Below are 22,766 nucleotides of genomic sequence, written 5' to 3'. Positions count from 1 at the left end.
CTCTTTCTTGATTAAAAGAAACCCGTCCAGCAATGAAGAACTGTATTTTGCCAGTGACTCTCCTCCATGCATTCTTTACAGCATTTCACCACACAAAACTTTTTGAAATCCTTATGAAATCCAGGCGCTCCTATTGTAGTATTTTATTTTGAGGATTAATAGTTCTGTGTGGTTTAATATAAAATAATTGTTCTACTCTGTCAAACATGCCTTCAGCGTTGGGTTTAATCCACCACATGAACGCTCATTGCCCCGTACTGGCAGTAAGAGCTCAATGTACAGTTTTACTATGAGCTGAAAGATTTTTTTTTCCCCCAGATTGACTGATGAAAATCACTCTGATGATTCAGTTTGTTCTTTAGCGTGTTTGTTCTGGTGGGTCTGGAAACTACCTAAATAAGCGAATCTCTCACTGCAGATGGAGCAGGAGTAAGGTTTCTCTCCTGTATGAACTCGCTGATGGACCTTAAGGACGTCTGATCGAGCAAACGTCTTTTCACACTGTGAGCATTTGAACGGTCTTTCTCCAGTATGAGTCCTCTTGTGGTTTAGTAATGTAGTATTTTTACAGAAACTCTTTCCACAAATGCTGCATTGATATGTTTTTTCTCCAGTGTGGACTCGCTTATGAAATAAAAATTGAGATGGATTTGAAAAGCTCTTCCCACAGTGGGCGCACAGATATGGTTTCTCTCCGGTGTGTGTCCTCTCGTGAATGTTCAAACTATTAATATGACGGAATCGTTTGTCGCAGTGTTTGCACTGAAGCGGTTTCTCAGCAGAATGGATTTTCTGGTGTGACTTTAGAGAGCCTGAGTTTGTGAAGGCTTTCCCACATTCACTGCACTGATACGGTCTCTCATTAGTGTGCAAACGCATATGTGTCTTCAGATTAGATGCATACATGAATCTTTTCTCGCAGTGAGGACACTTGTGTGGTCTTTCTCCCGTGTGGATTCGCTTATGAGAATCAAGATTTCCTTTGGTGGTGAAATACTGGTCACATTCACTGCAGTGGAAAGACTTTTCGCTGTGTGTTTTTATATGAGCTTTCATATTATGAGCAGTGGTGAAAAAATCTTTCCCGCACTGCTCACAGTGAAACTCCTTCTTCCCGCTGTGCTCTTTTGAATGAAGTCTCCTCTCTTCTGCGGTAGGAAAGCTGATGTTGCATATCTTACAGCTGAAGTTTTTCTGTTCTGTGTGTTTTCTCTCGTGTCTCTTTAAATGACCCTCTGAACTCAGTGTTTTTCCACAGGTGCTGCAGGAGAAACTCTTGACCGTCAGCTGCTCTTTTGATGTTAAGTCTGTCTCTCCATCAGAAGATGAACAGCCTTTATCATCTGAAATAAACAAAATGGTTATAAATTCTGGGTTTTAAAATATATATTTGTTTGTCACTCAGGGAACATACAGAAATTCTGTGACATCTGTCTAACATCTAGGAGTGAACAATTAATTTACTGCAGTTATCCAAATGCAAAAAGCCTACAAATTAATTAAAAAATCTCATGCATAGACATATTGATAAAGTGAGTTTGAAAATGCCACACATTTTACAATATTTATTATGTAATTTTACAGTATAATAGTATAGTTACAATCAAAATGTATATCTTTTATTTACATGTATTCATTTAGCAGATGCTTTTATCCACGTAGCAAGGGCTTTTAATTATATAATAAATAAAAAGAAAACAGATAGAATAGAAAAAGAATAGAGCAAGCTAGTGTTAGAGGTCATGTGTATATATATATATATATATATACATATATATATATATATCACACACACACCTTTTAAGATTAGAATTAGAATAGTGAGTGCTAAAGTTAGGTCAAATAAAAATTGAAGAGATGTGTTTTCAGCCGATTCTTGAAGATGGCTAATGGCTCAGCTGCTCGGATTGAGTTGGGGAGGTCATTCCACCAGGAAGGAAAATTTAATTTAAAAGACCGTAAAAGTGACTTTGTGCTTAAGTCTGAAGTAATGAATTTAGGTAAATGGGTGCAGAGCCAGTGGTAGTTTTGTAGGCAAACAACAATGCCTTGAATTTTATACGAGCAGCTATTGGAAGCCAGTGCAAATTGATAAACAAAGATGTGACGTGTATTCTTTTCGCCTCATTAAAAATTAATCTTGCCACCACGTTCTGGATTAATTGTAAAGGTTTGATAGAACTGGCTGGAAGACCTGCCAAGAGTTTAAACAAGGAGTTGTGCAGCATGTTCCCAAAGAAAGGGCTTGATCTTCTTGATGTTGAATAAAGCAAATCTGCAGGATCGGACAGTTTTAGCAATGTGGTCTGAGAAAGTCAGTTGATCATCAATCATAACTCCAAGGCTTCTGGCTGTTTTTGAAGGAGTTATGGGTGATGTGCCTAACTTGATGGTGAAATTGTGATGAAACGATGGTTTTGCTGGAAACACAAGCAGTTCTGTCTTGGCAAGGTTGAGTTGAAGGTGATGGTCCATCATCCAGCAAGAAATGTCTGTTAGACAAGCTGAGATGCGAATAGCTACCGTCGGATCATCAGAATGGAATGAGAGGTAGAGTTGAGTGTCATCAGCATAGCAGTGATATGAAAAGCCATGTATCTGAATGACAGAACCTAATGATGCCATGTAGACAGAGAAGAGAAGTGGTCCAAGAACTGAGCCCTGAGGCACCCCAGTAGTTAGATGTTGTGACTTGGACACCTCACCTTTCCAAGATACTTTGAAGGACCTATCTGATAGGTAAGACTCAAACCACTGAAGTGTGGTTCCTGAGATGCCCTTTGCCAGTAGGGTTGATAGGAGGATCTGGTGGTTAACCGTGTCAAAAGCAGCAGACAGATCATGCAGAATAAGTACTGAAGATTTGTATTCCGCTCTTGCCAGTCTTAGAGCTTCAACAACTGAGAGCAAGGCAGTCTCATTTGAATGTCCACTTCTAAAGCCAGATTGGTTGCTGTCAATGAGGTTGTTCCAATGAGAAATGCAGAGACTTGGTTGAACACAGCTCGTTCAAGTGTTTTTTCAATGAAAGGAAGAGGGGAAACTGGTCTGTAGTTCTCTAAAAGAGATGGGTTGAGGGTGGGTTTCTTAAGTAGTGGAGTAATATGAGCCTGTCTAAATAATGAGGGAAAAACACCAGTGTGGAGGGATGTGTTGATGATGTGAGTGAGTGCAGGTACAACTACAGGAGAAATGGCTTGAAGGAGATGAGATGGAATCGGATCAAGCGGGCAAGTAGTAGGGTGATTAGAAAGGATGAGTTTGGAGACTTCTGACTCAGAGAGTGAATAGAAGGATGTAAATGAGTGTATGTTTGCTGGTGATATGAGTTTGACTGATTGTGGTGTGAAAATTGTGCACTGATGTTTTTAATTTTATTAATGAAAAATGTGGCAAAGTCATCAGCTATTAGCGATGAAGCAGGAGGGGGAGGACAAAGAAGTGAGGAAAATGTTTTAAAAAGCATGCAAGAGTTACAACCCGAATTCCGGAAAAGTTGGGACGTTTTTTTTTAAATTTTAATAAAATGAAAACTAAAGGAATTTCAAATCACATGAGCCAATATTTTATTCACAATAGAACATAGATAACGTAGCAAATGTTTAAACTGAGAAATTTTACACTTTTATCCACTTAATTAGCTCATTTAAAATTTAATGCCTGCTACAGGTCTCAAAAAAGTTGGCACGGGGGCAACAAATGGCCAAAAAAGCAAGCAGTTTTGAAAAGATTCAGCTGGGAGAACATCTAGTGATTAATTAAGTTAATTGATATCAGGTCTGTAACATGATTAGCTATAAAAGCTTTGTCTTAGAGAAGCAGAGTCTCTCAGAAGTAAAGATGGGCAGAGGCTCTCCAATCTGTGAAAGACTGCGTAAAAAAATTGTGGAAAACTTTAAAAACAATGTTCCTCAAGGCTTTGCAAATCTCATCATCTACAGTGCATAACATCATCAAAAGATTCAGAGAAACTGGAGAAATCTCTGTGCGTAAGGGACAAGGCCGGAGACCTTTATTGGATGCCCGTGGTCTTCGGGCTCTCAGACGACACTGCATCACTCATCGGCATGATTGTGTCAATGACATTACTAAACGGGCCCAGGAATACTTTCAGAAACCACTGTCGGTAAACACAATCCGCCGTGCCATCAGCAGATGCCAACTAAAGCTCTATCATGCAAAAAGGAAGCCATATGTGAACATGGTCCAGAAGCGCCGTCGTGTCCTGTGGGCCAAGGCTCCTTTAAAATGGACTATTTCAAAGTGGAATAGTGTTTAATGGTCAGACGAGTCCAAATTTGACATTCTTGTTGGAAATCACGGACGCCGTGTCCTCCGGGCTAAAGAGGAGGGAGACCTTCCAGCATGTTATCAGCGTTCAGTTCAAAAGTCAGCATCTCTGATGGTATGGGGGTGCATAAGTGCATACGGTATGGGCAGCTTGCATGTTTTGGAAGGCTCTGTGAATGCTGAAAGGTATATAAAGGTTTTAGAGCAACATATGCTTCCCTCCAAACAACGTCTATTTCAGGGAAGGCCTTGTTTATTTCAGCAGGACAATGCAAAACCACATACTGCAGCTATAACAACAGCATGGCTTCGTCGTAGAAGAGTCCGGGTGCTAACCTGGCCTGCCTGCAGTCCAGATCTTTCACCTATAGAGAACATTTGGCGCATCATTAAACGAAAAATACATCAAAGACGACCACGAACTCTTCAGCAGCTGGAAATCTATATAAGGCAAGAATGGGACCAAATTCCAACAGCAAAACTCCAGCAACTCATAGCCTCAATGCCCAGACGTCTTCAAACTGTTTTGAAAAGAAAAGGAGATGCTACAGCATGGTAAACATGCCCCGTCCCAACTATTTTGAGACCTGTAGCAGAAATCAAAATTGAAATGAGCTCATTTTGTGCATAAAATTGTAAACTTTCTCAGTTTAAACATTTGCTATGTTATCTATGTTCTATTGTGAATAAAATATTGGCTCATGTGATTTGAAAGTCTTTCAGTTTTCATTTTATTAAAATTTAAAAAACGTCCCAACTTTTCCGGAATTCGGGTTGTAGATGAATTGTTAATTTTCTTATGGTAGTATGTCATTTCAGCAGTGGAGACATTAGCAGAGAAGAAATATAGGGAGGGATTTTGCATCAAAAGATGCTAACAGTTTAGGGGAAGGAAGTGAAGATGAAACCATTGCAGAAAGCCGGGAGGGTGAAAGTGTGTGTAGGTTACGTCGAAAGATGACATGTGGAGGGGTAAGTGATGTGTCAGGGACCATGTTGAGGTTAAGATTGAGGAGGAAGTGATCGGACGTGTGCAGTGGAGTAACCAGAACATGATCAGTAGAGCAGTGTTGTGTATAAATAAGGTCCAGTTGGTTGCCTGATTTGTGAGTAGCAGAGATCAAAAGAGGCAAGCAGAGTGTGGAAATCAGCAGACAGAGGTTTATCTAGGAGGATGTTGAAATCTCCAAGCATAACTAGGGGAGTACCATCCTCAGGAAAAGTTGAGAGCAGCAAATCTAATTCATCCAAAAAGTTACCCAGTGGTCCTGGGGGTCGATAGACAACTAAAAAAAAATATTTTAAGAGGGTAGGTAACAGTAACTGAATGAGATTCAAAGGAGCTGTTGATACTCAAAGATGGTAATGGATTAAATTTCCAATCATTAAACATGAGCAGACCAGTACCTCCACCTCTTCCAGTCAAACGGGGGGAGTGGGAAAATGAGAAATTATTGGAGAGTGCTGCAGGTGTAGCAGTGTCCTCTGGTTTGATCCAGGTCTCTGTTAGGGCCATGAGATTAAGCTTTGAATGACTAATAATAGAAGTAATGAAATCGGCTTTGTTTACAGCAGACTGGCAATTCCAGAGACCAATAGAAAAAGAAAGTAGTGTATTAGCAGATATAGGCAAAGTGTGCAGATTGTTAAGATTGCGCTGTCTACATTGTGTGATGTGTGGTTTGCGAGTGGTAGTGATAGTAGGGATCTGGAAACACATAGTAAGATTTGGTTAAAAACAAAAAAACAACTGAAACCGCAATGAAACAAGGAGAAGGAAAAAGAGATAAACCAAAACAATACTTATATTCCCTGCCGGTGTCCCTGTCTGGTGGAGTCGCACGGTAGAGTCGATGGTCTTTACACTCTTCGGTCTTCACACGAGGAGGGCTAAACTGGAGGGCTGCCGCGACCGCTGCCGCGGTATACTAACCATTTTTTTATACCCGACAAAACGGGAATTGAATTCAGCTGAACGCACTTTACGGTTTATCACAACAAAGGTCTAAGCAAGCGCACGACACAGCAAATCTGGCTCACTTAAAAAAACACATTTCAGAGATCAATATAGAAAGAGAAGAAAAAAAATACTGTCATTATCTCAGAAAAGGAAGAAACAAACCTGGAGGAATGAAATCTTCATCATCCTCCCCATTATTCTCCTCCTCCTCCTCCTCTTCCTCATCAGTGTGTTGTTGTTGTTTCTCTGCGGTGGTTTCTTCTCCTCTGCTCTCGATCAGGTTCCTGCAGTCCACCAGTTTGACGGAGCACATCTTCAGCGGCGTCTGCAGCATCTGCTGTTCTCCAGCGTTACAGTCAGAGGTTTGATCAGTGGATTCATGATCCTGAGCGTCAGTATAACAGAGTAAAGTGAGGCTGAGCTCTGAGTCCTGTGTGTCTCTGGATCTCTGATCTCTGACGCTCCAGACTGAATCCTGAGCTTCTGTCCCATCAGTCTCACGCACCCAAACCTGCTCCACATCCTGACAAACACAATCAGTAATATATCTAGTGAGAGTATGATTAACAATAAGACATTGATTCACACAACAATCAGTCCATATTAGCAGCTAAAGATGAAATGAAGATCTGTTCAAACCTCTCTGTTCAGTTTGTCTCCTCTTTCTCTCAGCTTTGCCTCCAGTGAAGCCACCTCTTTCTTCAGCTGACAGATTTCTGTGATGAAATCCTCAATATCCAGCATGGACAGATCAGTTCCTACTGATTTACAGCAGACCACATCCACCTGCGCTTTCATGCTCAACATCTGAACACAAACACACGATAAAAGACACATTTACGATGGACTCATCAAATCCAAAATCAAAGTCGTAAACTAAGCAAAATTTAATATTTGTGCCCATTTCTAAGCATTCAAGCCTCCAGAACTGAAAAATAAACATTGTTCTAATCTATCGCTATTTTCTTATTTTAAACTAAATCACTAGTATAAAAATGGCAAATTTGTGGTTACTGTGGCTTTATAACAAATACCCCAGTTAAATGATTGTAGTAAAACCATGATTAGGAATGATTAGGCAAAAAAAAAGAGTAAATAACAAAGTTATAAACACTAAAGACAGAAACGCAAAAAAAAATAAAGTATTAAATACACACCAGAGCGCTCCGACCATAGACATGGCTCCAACCTTCTTTCTTCGGTGGTTTCACCGGTGAACTAAAGATCGTCAGAGCGCCTCCTACAGTACCAGCGAGGGAGTGAGACAATAACAAGCGCTCAAGGTCTGGGTAAGTTAATTAAATCTCATGTCTTCGTCTTATCTCATTTAAAAATACCCTTTAATTCCAGTGACGAATTATCACTAATTTATTCAAAACTAGATTCAGGTATGATCTTATTTCTTACTCAGATGTCTGTAGAGGTTGTGGCTCCAGCACACACGGAGGCGCTATGAGGCTCTTCAGCGAGAGGAAACAAACCTTAGAAAGAACAAGAGAAGAAGAGATAACCATTTGAACCCTCAACCGGTGCGTGTTTTTAGCATTTTACACCATTTACCACAGTTGTATTTATTTGTTTGTTCTATTTATATCATTGGTCTCTTTCTGGGATTGTCGATTTTGTCCATTTATTGGTTTGATTATGAAAATTAAGCCATTCCCCCCTTTTTTATCGTTATTTTGTGCCGAACGCTAAATGGCTTTATTAAAACCACCCGCAGACTGTTAAAGCTTTTAATGAAGATTGCGCATCATACAATATTCCTGCTTAACGCGCAAAAATGAAACTAAACAAACGCCTAAACATATTTACAAATGTTCTCCAAAGTCACATTTATGTATAGATCAGCGCGGTTCTCGTTGATGAACATAAACAATCATTTTGAGGCTAAATCAGTGTAATTTCATTATAAGTGCATTTTGTAATAATGATGAAGTGTTTGTGTTCAGATGTTGAGCATGAAAGCGCAGGTGGATGTGGTCTGCTGTAAATCAGTAGGAACTGATCTGTCCATGCTGGATATTGAGGATTTCATCACAGAAATCTGTCAGCTGAAGAAAGAGGTGGCTTCACTGGAGGCAAAGCTGAGAGAAAGAGGAGACAAACTGAACAGAGAGGTTTGAACAGATCTTCATTTCATCTTTAGCTGCTAATATGGACTGATTGTTGTGTGAATCAATGTCTTATTGTTAATCATACTCTCACTAGATATATTACTGATTGTGTTTGTCAGGATGTGGAGCAGGTTTGGGTGCGTGAGACTGATGGGACAGAAGCTCAGGATTCAGTCTGGAGCGTCAGAGATCAGAGATCCAGAGACACACAGGACTCAGAGCTCAGCCTCACTTTACTCTGTTATACTGACGCTCAGGATCATGAATCCACTGATCAAACCTCTGACTGTAACGCTGGAGAACAGCAGATGCTGCAGACGCCGCTGAAGATGTGCTCCGTCAAACTGGTGGACTGCAGGAACCTGATCGAGAGCAGAGGAGAAGAAACCACCGCAGAGAAACAACAACAACACACTGATGAGGAAGAGGAGGAGGAGGAGGAGGAGGAGGAGAATAATGGGGAGGATGATGAAGATTGTGCTGAGATTAATGGTGATGATGATGATGATGATGATGAAGATTTCATTCCTCCAGGTGTGTTTCTTCCTTTAATCTGTTATTCTAACTGGTGTATCAACAAATGGTTTTACCTGCTGATTTAAAGTTTCTTCAAGCTTAAGGTGGCAGCTCCACATGGTTTTTGGCTTGTACTCATGACATAATGAGGTTTGAGAGCAGGTTTAGGGAAATGTTTGGGACAGGTCACGCTGCACCAATATACACAGAAATATTTTCAGAATTTATATTTGCTTTTATGTTTTTTGTGTTTGAAACTTGGGAACATGCAAGTCAAAGTTAATAGAATTATTACTATGTTCCTCCCAGATGAAAACACCAGCTCATTTTCAGATCAAGAAACGGCCTCAACATCCAAAAAGCAACTGAAGTCCAAAAGTTTCTCCTGCAACATCTGTGGGAAAACATTCACCAATAAGGGAAATTTAGTGAAGCATGAGAGAAGACACACAGAACCGAAAGACTACAAGTGTAAGAGATGCAATATCAGCTTTCCTACCTTAAAAGATAGAAGACATCATTCAAAGGACCACTGCGTGAAGAAGGAGTTTCGCTGTGAACTGTGCGGGAAGGTTTCCTTCTCTTCTGGTAATCTGAAAGTTCACATGAAGAAACACACTGGCGAAAAGCCTTTTCACTGCAGCGAATGCAACAAGAATCTTAGCACCAAACAATCTCTTATCAATCATAAGCGAATCCACACGGGGGAGAAACCATACAAGTGTCCTCACTGTGAGAAAAGATTCCGAGATTGCTCCCACTTCAAGTCTCACATGCGTTCGCACGCCAGCGAGAGACCGTACCAGTGCAGCGAATGTGGGAAAACCTTTAAGCATCCCATTTGTCTAATATCACACCAAAAAGTACACTCTGAGAAACTGCACCAATGCAAACACTGCGACAAACGATTCCGTCAAATTGCTCAGCTGAAATGCCACGAGAGGATGCACTCTGGAGAGAGACCATACCTGTGCGCCCACTGCGGGAAGAGCTTCTCCGATCCAACTCATTTCAAAGTCCATCAGAGAATCCACACGGGAGAAAAACCGTACCAATGTAGTGTTTGCGGGAAGAGATTCCGTCAAAACACTAACCTACTGAAGCACAAGAGGATTCATACTGGAGAAAGACCGTTCAAGTGTTCCCAATGCGACAAGACGTTTGCTCGATCTGACATCCTCAAGGTCCATCAGCGAGTTCATACAGGAGAGAAACCTTACTCCTGCTCCATCTGCAGCGAGAGATTCGCTTATTTAGGTAGTTTCCAGACCCACCAGAACAAACACACTAAAGAACAAATGGCTCCAGAATCATCAGAGTGACTTTCATCAGTCAATCTGGAAATAGGACTTGTTCAGCTCATCCTGAAATTGTATATTGAGTTTTTAAAGGGATAGTTCCCCCCAAAAATGTAAATTCTGTTATTAATCACTCACCTCGTGTCGTTCCAATCTCGTAAGACCTTTGTATATCTTTTAACACAGATTAAGATATTTCTGATGCATGCAGAGAGCTCTCTGATCTTTCATAGATTGCAAGAATCCTTACATGATCAAGTGGCATGAAGAGCTTTAAAATATTAAGTATCACATACATAACGTATCGGTTATGCGATACTCTCCAAAAGGTCTCTGTAGGGTGTCGCAGAGGAGACAAATTGTCAAATAAAGTCGTTATTTCTGTTTTCTTTGTGCACAAACAATATTGTTGTAGCTTTATAAAGTTACGGTTTAAACATTGATGTCACATGGATTATTTTAAGGTTCTCCTTGCTATGTTTCTAAACCTTGATCGTGTAAGGACACTTTCTGTCTATGGAGGATCAGAGAGCTCTCGGCATGCATCAGAAATATCTTAATCTGTGTTTCGAAGATAAACGAAGGACCTATGGGATTGGAACGACACGAAGGTAAGTAATTCATGACAGAGTTTACATGTTTTGGGGGAACTATCCCTTAAATGCCAGTAGGAGGCATTGAGCTTTCATGTGATTTGGGATTAGAGATGGACTGAATGTCGAAGGCTGTGACTGTAGTCATGTTTGATCGTTGACTATTCAAAAGTAGTTGTATATTTTCATTTTTTTAATCAACTTTTAAAATCTTTAAAATAATTTTATGATATTATCTTTTATATGCACTGAGAAAGAAATAATGGTCATTGGTAAATGTAATAAATTGCATGTAATAATGTGTTAACATCCTGAACATGTACTGTATTGTTTTGGATATGGCACACTCAAGCCCTGGAAACAAGGTAATAATGTCTTATTATTGTACGACCAGAATCAAGCAAATATGGGTCTTTAAAATGTGTATGTTAATTAGAATCACATAATTAAGCTTTATACACACACTAAATGTGTATGTATGGGGAATGTTGCATTCATAGTTAAACAGGGATGTTGCATTTAATGTTTTGCATTGCTAATTCCATTTACAATTGATTAGATGGAACAAAATAAAATGGATATATGATTTTATTTAATAGTCGTGCTGGTTATTATTTATAGACGAACAAACGTTGCTCATTCTTAAATCAGTTGAGGATGAGTCATTTGAATTAGGGAAGAAGGGACACCTTGTGGTTGGAGTATTTCACAAACTGGTGATAAGAGTCTGAAGAAACAACGAGACGACTATGGCAAGCCGAATTGACTTTTATTCATTCGCAGGATATGTATTCTTGATATCAACAATTCAATTTTCACTAGTAACAATGTTAATTCTTGATATCAGGAATTGTATTTTCACTAGTTAAATGTCACCATAGGCTTCCATTCAAATTTAATTGTTGATATCAAGAATTGCTTTCTTACTAGTTGAAATTCCGATTTCACATATCAGAAATACAATTCTTACTAGTAAAGACCTTTATTTTTGATATCAGTAATCTATCGCAAGCCGTTTTAGCATTTAAAACCCTTTTTTGACTATCCATAAATATAATTTCGGATAGGAGAAATTGTAATTCGGATAGTCATAATTATAATTCGACTAGTCACAATAACAATTAGAGATATCTGCAATTATAATTGCACTAGTAAGAAATCGGATTAGAGATATCTTTAAATATGATTTGACTAGTCAAAACTCCATATAAGATATCTGTAATTACGTCACAGATATCTTCAATAGACGCATCACACATACGAAAATGTAATTAGAGATATCTCTAATTCAATTTCGACTAGTCACAATTCTATTTTAAGATATCTGAATTGTACCTGAATCTGCTGTTGTGTGACGTGAGAATAGATTTACACAGCTCCTCCCCACCGCCCCCCAGATCTTTCTCAACATACAATTTATTAAATTGCAAATAAAACCATGGCGGCTGCGGTTCATTTTGCTGATCAAAAACGATAAGTATTAACAAAAATCATTTGCACTACAGAGGTGGCACAGAAGAACTCAAAAGTGGCATGTAGGTATATTTACAGACATTTAATGAGGCTCAGAGGTGGCATGAGTGCAATTAAACTCATAAATTGATGTTTAGAATAATGTTTTAAATATAAAACTGACTGTCTTTATGAATGGGTAATTGAATCACTGACTAACTAGATTCATTTAAAAACAGTCAGTATTTTGTTTTGGCAGGCGTACTGACCTTGAGTGTCAAGAGCCAAACTCCGATCTTTCTCATGGCCCTGGAAAATATTTGACTGATGGATGGCTCGCATCAACAGCCGCATGTATTCTCTTGACGGGCCACCTTCAACTTTGTAGGTGCCACAAAGTTAAGAGGGGAATCCTGGTGGGAAAGAGTAGGGGAAACAGACCTCTCTTGATTTGTAAGATCAATGACTGATGACTGGGGAGATAGAGGACTAAGTGGTGACTGGTCTTCAAGGAAAATGTCTAATTCCTGCTCAGAGGCTAGTGCAACTAGAGTCTGGGCAAAGGAAGGAACAACAGGAGGCTGGGCAGAGGGCGGAGCCATTAGAGGGTGGACAGAGGGCAGAGTCACCAGAGGGTGGACAGAGGGCGGAGCCATTAGAGGGTGGACAGAGGGCGGAGCCATTAGAGGGCGGACAGAGGGCAGAGTCACCAGAGGGTGGACAGTGGGCGGAGCCATTAGAGGGCGGACAGAGGGCAGAGTCACCAGAGGGTGGACAGAGGGCGGAGCCATTAGAGGGCGGACAGAGGGCGGAGTCACCAGAGGGCGGACAGTGGGCGGAGCCATTAGAGGGCGGACAGAGGGCAGAGTCACCAGAGGGTGGACAGAGGGCGGAGCCATTAGAGGGTGGACAGAGGGCGGACAGAGGGCAGAGTCACCAGAGGGTGGACAGAGGGCGGAGCCATTAGAGGGTGGACAGAGGGTGGACAGAGGGCAGAGTCACCAGAGGGTGGACAGAGGGCAGAGCTATTAGAGGGTGGACAGAGGGCGGACAGAGGGCAGAGTCACCAGAGGGTGGACAGAGGGCAGAGCTATCAGAGGGCGGACAGAGGGCAGAGTCACCAGAGGGTGGACAGTGGGCGGAGCCATTAGAGGGCGGACAGAGGGCAGAGTCACCAGAGGGTGGACAGAGGGCAGAGCTATTAGAGGGTGGACAGAGGGTGGACAGAGGGCAGAGTCACCAGAGGGTGGACAGAGGGCAGAGCTATTAGAGGGTGGACAGAGGGCGGAGCTATCAGAGGGCGGACAGAGGGCAGAGTCACCAGAGGGTGGACAGTGGGCGGAGCCATTAGAGGGCGGACAGAGGGCAGAGTCACCAGAGGGTGGACAGTGGGCGGAGCCATTAGAGGGCGGACAGAGGGCAGAGTCACCAGAGGGTGGACAGAGGGCGGAGCTATTAGAGGGTGGACAGAGGGCAGAGCTATTAGAGGGTGGACAGAGGGCAGAGTCACCAGAGGGTGGACAGTGGGCGGAGCCATTAGAGGGCGGACAGAGGGCAGAGTCACCAGAGGGTGGACAGAGGGCGGAGCCATTAGAGGGTGGACAGAGGGTGGACAGAGGGCGGAGCCATTAGAGGACGGACAGAGGGCAGAGTCACCAGAGGGTGGACAGAGGGCGGAGCCATTAGAGGGTGGACAGAGGGTGGAACAACTGGAGCCTGGACTGACAACAGATCCATTGAAGACTGAGCAAAGGGCGGAGCTTCTAATGGCTGGGTAAAGTTTATCGGGTCATAATGTATTTCCTGAAATGAAAAGGACAAAAATACAACAATAAAAAATTATGAATTAATCACTAATGCTAGGTTACAAATATCAATTTCAAATAATTCTCATTTTGAAATACTTAAAAAAAACAGGCAGGCAATAACATGTATAAACAAACCCTAATAATGCTTAACCACCCGTCATTGTGGCCTCTGACTTCATAGGTGAAATTTTTTTGCAAAACAATTTATATATTTTTTTTATTTCAATATGGCCCATGTTATCAGTTCTCAATTAAGCATGTGTCTGACAAGTTCTAATTAAGTTAAAGTGTGTTTAAGTTCTAATTCTTCAAGCGCCCAACGGAGCAGTATCAAGGTCTCCCTGACCTGTGCTCACTGGTGCCATTACCAACCAGATAACATAGAAGTGATGCACAATTTAAATTTCATCAAAAGAAAATAGTTTGCAGGGCAGAAATAACCCTATACCCAAACCTATTAATAATAACATTTAATTAGTGCTTTAATTTTTTAAGCAGTAAATGATCAGGGCTGTCAGGGCAAAAACTCAAACACTGCATATAGTCAAATGAAAATCATGATGAAAAAGACCTCTTGTAAGTAAAGTAAAACTGCTATGTTAACTTACCAGATTATCCAAAGATGACATCCAAAGGACATATAAAGTAGAGGATGGTTTTATGCTGTGATCTGCAATTGACCCAGTAGAAGTGCTCTCAACATCTTTTGAAGATGCAGCTTCCCTGACCTTAAAAACTTCACTGGCCATTTCGTCTTGTCCAATAAAATCAAACATGACCTGAATATACAAGAACCAAGATGGCAACTGTCAATTAAAACAAGAAAAATAAGGAACACAGACTAAATGAGCCAATGACAAATCTCTTTGTTCTCCTTTACACAGAACTTCTTACCTGTATAGGCTCAGACATGATGAATTTCCTCTTGTTTACATACTTTGTACATACATTGTTTACTTGCTGACGTCTTTCCTCAATGGCCTAAAAAAAATATATATATATATATATTCACACAAGAAAAACTTTAAATAAAATAAAATAAAAAATCTAGTGGCAGCACCAACCTTTGTCCGCCTTTCTTCCAAAACCTCATAGCAGTGCCTCCTCCTTTCCTGTAAATACCAAAATATTTTTAAGACACATTTTTGTTTTTCCCCAAATTAAAACTTGGCAAGCATAGAAATATTTTATAAAAATTACCTTTTCTTGGTCTGCCATCAAGGAAGCATTATATTCTTCGTCTTGCTGGGAACGTAATGCTCGCCATTCCTAAAGGAAATAAAGTAAAACCACAAGTCACAAATCATTACTGGTTACAACCACTGACACAACTTAAAATACTTCTCCAGAACGTCTAAACTAACTTCACTCACATCCAAATTCACAGATTCTGCAGTCTCTACATCTAAGGAGGTTTCATCCAGTGCTGTAGCAGAGCTGGATAGTTGGAATGAGTTCTGGGATATAGCAGGGGATGGTGTCATTACCTGGGAGTAGACAAAAACTCTCAAACTCAGTGTATAACAATAACAGAGAATACATTGGCTCACTGCACTGTAAATTTATTTGTACTGTCATAAAATTATAAGTTATTTGCACTGTCACCTAGCAAAAAAATGTTCCCTGTGCAGAAACGTCACAGTAAGATTTAAAGCTGCAGTCCATAACTTTTCTGTGTTTAACATTTACAAAATTTCTATAATAAGCCAGTACACCATTAATCGATTTTCAAAAAACAATGTTTTTGGCTTGTCCTGAATCACTACGGTACACCTGTAATAAGTGTTTATATTCAGACTATTTAGACTGGTTTGGGTAGGTACTGCTGCGGAGTAGCCCAGTACCTGCATAATTTGCCATAGACATAAAAAGAGAAGTAGCTCCAGCTACAGTGTTCTTCCGCAAGATGCACGCAGTTCTGTTTATTAACCGCTAGAGCGCCAAAAGTTATGGACTGCAGCTTTAATTGAAAGCAAAGAATGTGAACTAAAATGTAACCTTTAAAAGGTGTCCTATTATGCTTTTTCACTTTTTCAACTTTAGTTAGTGATGCTGTTTGAGCATACGAAAGATCTGCAAAGTTACAAAGCTCAAAGTCCAATTCAAAAGGAGATATTTTATTTAACAGAAATCACTTTTCAGAAAGTACAACGAATGACTCGTTTGGACTACAACGCATATTTTCCGGGATTTGTGATATCACAGATATTGACATATGGGACAAGACCTGGTTGAGCTGCACTAGAGAAGGTTATTGAGTGTTATTACTGTGTCAGAGACACGCTAGCTTTCCCAAGACAGACACATTTAGAGTAGTTACAATAATCCGGGTTTAAATAACGCTCAGATTGATTTGCTTCTGACAATATTTACACTGAAGCTGGCAGGCGGTACCTATGGTAAGGGGCATTACATTTCCCGAGCAGGCGCCAAGTGCTGCCAATTACAACACACACTTGCCCAACTAACTAATCACAGCACATTTCGTATTTCAGAAGGCGGGCCTTCATTTGATGCAGGAACTCTTCGAGCTGTTCATGCCAGACTGGGGAGAGAGGTGTTTTAATAATGTAAAATATGTGAAAAATAATGTGTTTTTCGAACAACCTAGTATGAGAACCTGTTCCAGTTCACCCCCAAAACTAAATCAAGACTTTGTAAAAGAGCATAATAATACCCCTTTAAATGTACATTAAGGTTAAATTAAAATCCAATTCTACTTGTCATATCATAAAGAAATGGATCTTTCATTTGAGTTTTGTGCCTTTGTTCTGCAAAGTCATACCTGCAAAACTTCAGCTCGTGGGACAATACAGAGCCTGCTTTTGCCAACTGCTTTTTTTAAATCCCTCATAGAATTTACATGAACTTTTTGGATCTTGCGTCCTTTGCCTGCTCTTGCCAAATGGAAACCTATTAAGTTTAAACTCACATTTGGGTAGCACTGGCAGACAAAGTTATTTAATTCAGACAGAGTCCAATTTAGTGGAATTTTTGATCTTTGGGTTCCTGTCCCAGATGTTTCCTGCACTGGTCTACCTATAAAATCGAATGTACATATTAACAACATAAAACAAAAAAAAAACAGAGCTCATCAATTGATCATACACTGTAGCAAAACCTGAAGTTATGTAAAATGCAGATCACTATCAAGTTTGGTTAACAATAAAAACACTTGCTGCTACAGAGTTTTTCCTGCATTTAAAATATTTATCAATATTAATCTTTGTCCCTTTTAATAGCTGCATTAAGATTTGTCACATTAAGTAATATACAGCTTTTGTGATTCTAATGCCACTGTCCCAACAGTGATTACTTTTTATTTCATGAATATACAGAATAAATTATTGTTACAAAAGGTTTGTTTCCATATATTTTGTAATTGCTAGCCCAGTAGCTCTTTTAAGCCCCTGTTTTATCTTTAACATTCTTATGTATCAACTATACATTTACCTAAACCCAACTTTGCAAACCGTTCAAGCTCTGTTGTAGAGGGTAAAACCTCAATATCTGGGCCAGGAAGGACTTATTACAACTTACTGCGAAGTTGATGCACCTGACGCCGGAAAAGGCGTCTAGTTGAAGAAAGTAGGTCATCATTATTGTTATTTGAAAGCTCTCGTCTGGCTCTTGAAATTGTATTAAAAACTCTGTCAAATATTGCTGACGGAGGTTCTTGCTCTGATGACATGGTAAGCTGTCTTGTTGGCTGACAAAAAACTGAGAGAAACATTACATGCGTTAGAAAATTTACTTAAAATAGGTCAAACAGTATAGGGCAAAAAATTATTAAGACTTGCCATCATGTATTTCAGTCTAACGACTGATATTATCCTAGGCAGTCCATTAAATAAAGTTATAATAAAACTATTCACCTATGTAGAATAGTTTTGTTTTGTGTACAAATGCAATACACCGAAAGATGCAGAAACCTGTTCACAGAACAATTAAAGAGATAAAAAGAAAAGTTAAAAATCACATAGATTTGTTGCATAGACATAAGCAAAATTTTACAAAACTAAAGAGTTGTTATAGGTTTAATTAATTATTCTGAAATAAACTAGACTGGAATAAATGGTTAGTCTCCCTAAGATGAGTTTTCATAAAACATATGGAAAAAATGACTGATTCCTGTTAACAAATTTATCATAAATCGATCCCTGGTTGTTTAGTTAAAGTGATCTTGTTGGTTTAAAGAACGGTTGATCTTTAAGAATGCCATGATCTTTTCTGTGGTTTATCTGTTCGCAAAAATGCCACAATTTCAGAACTAAAGACAAGTAAAAATGATATACATAAACGTGAAAGCAAATAGGGCGATGCAGACAGACACGATAGCGTTTTTAACGAGAGAATTGGACTCATCAAAAATACATAAAATATCCAATTTACGTTGCCACTTGCATTCATAACCTTTAAAAACATTTCCAATTTTAATGGCTTAATGAAAAGAACGGAAGCCTATACCAACTGTATTAACGACAATTTTCTATGCAATGTAACTTAACGTTACATGAAAAAAATATGGATGAACATTAATTCATAACCTACAATTACATTAGAAAACCAGTCACTTCCTGATATATTAATTTGATCGTATAAGTTATAACTACATTATTCTTACAACAGCAAACCTTAAAAAATGGATGTAAATTACTTCGGGATACGATAAGGAGTTAACGTTAATCCACCAGCAAAACAAAAAGCCAGCATTCTGACAAATATAGGTAACGTTAGGCCTAATTACCTCTCAGACAATCTAGGAGTTAATTGACATTAACGCAAAACAGGCCCGTGATTTGCATTAGCAAATAATACAGTTATAATTCAAGTGTTAATAACGTAACGTTATACAATTATTTTTACAGTCATTTTCGTACCTGTAAAAGATCAATCCAGAGTATGCAAATCATCAGACTTCTTTGGCGTGCTCCTGAAGACCGGTGTGTTTTGAAATGGCATATGCCTATTGGTTGGAAAGAAAGAAAAGGCGGGGATTAGCAAAGGGTGATTTGAATACACTATTAAGATATCTTTTTTTTTTTTTTGACTGGGCAGAATGTTTATTCAAGATATCTCTATTGAGATTTGTCCTAGTCACAAAGCTAAATGCAGATATCTACAAAGAAAGATCTTCCTAGTCACAAATCTGATTGGGATATCCATAATTAAATTGCAGATATCTTTAAATGGGTTTTGACTAGTCATGATTCCAATTCAAGATATCTTTAAATATGATTTGCCTAGTCAAAATTCCAATTAAAGATATCTACAACTGTAATTTCACTAGTCATAAATGAATTGCAGATATCTACAAATATATTGTGGATATCTTTAAAAAAATAATAATTAAAGATATCTTAAATTGTATTTTGACTAGGCAAATCATATTTAAAGATATCTTGAATTGGGATTACGACTAGTCAAAACTCATTTGAAGATATCTCTAACTGAATTATCACTAGTCAAATTGTAATTTGAGATATCTTTAATTAGAGTTTTGACTAGACAAATCATATTTAAAGATATCTTGAATTGGGATTACGACTAGTCAAAACTCATTTGAAGATATCTGCAAATATTTTTCAATGGAAGTCAATGGAAGGTTATGACTAGTCGCAATAGCATTGTAGATATCTGGAATGTGTATTTTGACTAGTCAAAATTAAATTGTAGATATCTTCAATGCATATTACGACTAGTCATAATCACATTGTAGATATCTTAATTCCAATTACGACGAGTCATAAATGCAATATAGATATCTTGAATTACAATTGTGACTATCTGAAATTATATTTATGGATAGTCAAAAAAAAGGTTTTAAATGATAAAACGGCTTGCGATAGTAATCACATGGTTACTAGTACTGACGTCGATTCTTGATATCAACAATTACATTTTCACTAGAAACGACACGTATTCTTGATATCATAAATGACGTCATCAGAAATGCAGAAATGCGTTTATCATATCAAAAATGAAATTACAACTAGTAATACACATAATTCTTGATATCTTTAACTTAATTGTTACATGTTAAAATTACATTTTCACTAGTAAAAATTGTTATTTTAGATATCATGAATTCCTTTTTGAATATGTGCATAATTTAATGACGAGTCCAACCCTTTATGAATGTTTATGGAGGATAGACGACAAGATATAACGCAAAAAAGAGAAGGGGCACATTCGATTGCCCTCTCATGAAAATAAAACGCTCCTGTAGGCTATTTTTAATAATTATTTTGTTTTTATTTTGAAAGGGACTACTTAACTCCACCTACAAACGTATGGTAGTGTTTATAAAGGATGCAAAAAGACGTAGTTGTAGTGTCGATTTCTGTGGCGCAGATGGTAATGCACCAGCAGTTTGCGTTTTGTCGCGACGGACCCGAGTTCGATTCCGCCTTTTGCCGAGCTCTTTCTTTATCCTTTTCACGTCCCGTATCACATCGGAAAGTTATGTATTTTCAATAAAACTCAACGAAATGACCGAAAAGTGAAAAATAACGTTGGATATTGTGTAAGGTTAGGTCTAGTTGTAGGAGCTCCGGAAAGTTAAGGTTTGGATGGCATTTAATTTCAAATTAAATAGCATCAGTGTGCATTGCATACATTAGAAATACATCGATTAAAATTAGCAACCAGACTTATGACGTTATATTACTTAACACTTATTTAAGACACTTTTTCGAGTATATATCGAAAGCAATTTAGAGAGAAATGGCTATGTGGAATATGTGTACTAGGAATTTGTTATGACATTGTAGTTCACCCAATAGCGGGCGATGTTGTGCCAAATAGAGTGTGGTGCTGAAGTGAAGGTTTCTAATCTTTTTCCGCTTTTATTTATACAGTTGTTTTTGTATTTATTATTGTTTTCAGCTGTTTGTCATGTATGAATTATTCAGAACGATTCTTTTAATAAAACATGTTCTCTCACCGTCATTGTGAATTGTAACGTGTTTAATCGGGTCTGTGCATTTCTGTTGCTTCAAGTTTTCATTGGAACACCTGTACAGATTGTGGATAAAATACAAATAAATAGTTCTCTTTATGAAAGGCGGTACAGTACATATTGAACTGACAGTTGGACTGGCTGGCTCTGAGTACGTTCCTCACGTTTTGTCTAGATTTTGTTATATCTTTCATATGACAATACTGAAGAAATGGCTATTTGCTACAATGTAATGAGTGAGTATGCAGCTTGTATAACAGTGTAACATTTCCATTTATTTACCATTCCTCTTGTCCACCGATGCTTCAAGAACCGGACAACATGTTATATAAAAATAATTCCTATAAGGACACGACTCATTCATGTAGCCAACGATATTCCCAAAAAAAACAAAAAAAAACAAATTCTGTTTGTATGACGCATTATTATCTGTTATATTTTTTTCCTTTAGTTGTATTTTTTATTTGATGTATTAGAAGAAAGTGTAATAAAACCAAAAATAAACACCTGAAAAAGCGACATGAAGTTATTTTTTAAACTAAATAAATGCATTGTTCACTTTCCTTTAATTATGTGAATGACTTGTTGGCCAATAAAAAGAAACAGCATAAATTTATTTTTATTTATTTATTTTTTTACAATTAACAAAATGTTTTTAAATGAATCCAGCCATAATATAATTTTCAAGTTTCACTGACAAAACAAATAAATAAAGGAGGAGCCGTTTCTGCACATGGATGTTCTTCTGCCATCTTTGGCCAATGCTGAAAAAGGAGGAGTGTCGAAAATCTCATTAATATTCACGATCTCATTACCATAGCTATTCTTACATGTAAAAATGGCATTTCTACATATCTGTAAACGTATTTTTACTAGTTAAAATGTTATTTAAGATATCAGTAATTCTATTTTCACTAGTTGTAAGGACAATTTCAGATATCAACTGCCTTTGTTGATATCAATAATTACTTTGTTACTAGTAAAAATGTGAATTCTTGATATCACCAATTTAGTTGTTACTAGTTGAAATGTTAATTCTTGATATCAGTAAATGTATTTCAACATGTTACAATTGTTATTTTTGATATCTGAAAAATAATTTCTGATATCAATATAATTTCTGATATCTAAAATGGCTTTCTTACTAGTAACAATCACATTCATGATATCAGAAATGAACATTGTCACTAGTGACAATTAAATTGTTGATATCAAGAATTGACGTCAGTACTAGTAACCATGTGATTACTGATATCAAAAATAAAGGTCTTTACTAGTAAGAATTGTATTTCTGATATGTGAAATCGGAATTTCAACTAGTAAGAAAGCAATTCTTGATATCAACAATTAAATTTGAATGGAAGCCTATGGTGACATTTAACTAGTGAAAATACAATTCCTGATATCAAGAATTAACATTGTTACTAGTGGAAATGTAATTGTTGATATCAAGAATACATATCCTGCGAATTAATAAAAGTTAATTTGGCTTGCCTATTGGCATTCCCAGGTTAAAAATAATTGATATCAAGAATTAACATTGTTACTAGTTGAAATATAATTCCTGATATCAAGAATTAACATTGTTACTAGTGGAAATTGAATTGTTGATATCAAGAATACATATCCTGCGAATGAATAAAAGTCAATTCGGCTTGCCATAAGACGACGACTGTCTTGAGATGAGGAGGATTGCAACAGCATCGGAATGTTTTTAGGGAATCTGATGAACCTGTATGTCTTCCTTGGAGCTTGTCCTGTAGTCAGAAAC

At 38.2% G+C, this 22,766-nt stretch overlaps 2 protein-coding genes and 2 long non-coding RNA genes across 4 annotated transcripts; 1 reads left to right on the top strand and 3 right to left on the bottom strand.

Annotated features, from left to right (window-relative positions):
* Positions 1 to 333: 333 nt before the first annotated feature.
* Positions 334 to 7,430, bottom strand: LOC132144309 (zinc finger protein 501-like). The gene is made up of 4 exons (XM_059555087.1): positions 7,422 to 7,430; positions 6,890 to 7,057; positions 6,413 to 6,773; positions 334 to 1,343 (listed from the first exon to the last, which is right to left on the bottom strand). The coding sequence occupies exons 1-4, from the start codon at positions 7,428 to 7,430 to the stop codon at positions 334 to 336; spliced, it is 1,548 nt and encodes a 515-aa protein (XP_059411070.1).
* Positions 7,431 to 8,211: 781 nt separating this feature from the next.
* Positions 8,212 to 11,365, top strand: LOC132144308 (zinc finger protein OZF-like). Its single transcript, XM_059555086.1, has 3 exons — positions 8,212 to 8,370; positions 8,487 to 8,901; positions 9,193 to 11,365. Exons 1-3 carry the CDS (start codon positions 8,212 to 8,214, stop codon positions 10,203 to 10,205), a joined length of 1,587 nt encoding a protein of 528 aa, XP_059411069.1. The 3' UTR covers positions 10,206 to 11,365.
* Positions 11,366 to 14,993: 3,628 nt separating this feature from the next.
* Positions 14,994 to 15,758, bottom strand: LOC132143228 (uncharacterized). Its single transcript, XR_009434227.1, has 3 exons — positions 15,408 to 15,758; positions 15,235 to 15,303; positions 14,994 to 15,015 (listed from the first exon to the last, which is right to left on the bottom strand). It is a non-coding gene; the product is annotated as an uncharacterized LOC132143228 (long non-coding RNA).
* A 1,060-nt stretch (positions 15,759 to 16,818) lies between these two features.
* On the bottom strand, positions 16,819 to 18,978 carry LOC132143227 (uncharacterized). The gene is made up of 3 exons (XR_009434226.1): positions 18,915 to 18,978; positions 17,488 to 17,544; positions 16,819 to 17,073 (listed from the first exon to the last, which is right to left on the bottom strand). It is a non-coding gene; the product is annotated as an uncharacterized LOC132143227 (long non-coding RNA).
* Positions 18,979 to 22,766: the final 3,788 nt, after the last annotated feature.

The sequence above is a fragment of the Carassius carassius genome, chromosome 7 (assembly GCF_963082965.1).
Source record: "Carassius carassius chromosome 7, fCarCar2.1, whole genome shotgun sequence".
NCBI classification, from domain to species: domain Eukaryota; kingdom Metazoa; phylum Chordata; class Actinopteri; order Cypriniformes; family Cyprinidae; genus Carassius; species Carassius carassius.
Note: the sequence above shows the minus strand (reverse complement) of the source record. Positions and strands in the feature narration are given on the sequence as shown.

Excerpts from the sequence above, each read along its gene's own strand:
- LOC132144309 (XM_059555087.1), bottom strand. Across the intron at positions 6,774-6,889 it reads GAGACAAACTGAACAGAGAG|GATGTGGAGCAGGTTTGGGT; the intron begins GTTTGAACAGAT and ends TGTGTTTGTCAG. Across the intron at positions 1,344-6,412 it reads TGAAGATTTCATTCCTCCAG|ATGATAAAGGCTGTTCATCT; the intron begins GTTTGTTTCTTC and ends TGTTTATTTCAG.
- LOC132144308 (XM_059555086.1), top strand. The coding sequence starts at position 8,212 with ATGAAAGCGCAGGTGGATGTGGTCTGCTGTAAATCAGTAGGAACTGAT. Across the intron at positions 8,371-8,486 it reads GAGACAAACTGAACAGAGAG|GATGTGGAGCAGGTTTGGGT; the intron begins GTTTGAACAGAT and ends TGTGTTTGTCAG. Across the intron at positions 8,902-9,192 it reads TGAAGATTTCATTCCTCCAG|ATGAAAACACCAGCTCATTT; the intron begins GTGTGTTTCTTC and ends TGTTCCTCCCAG.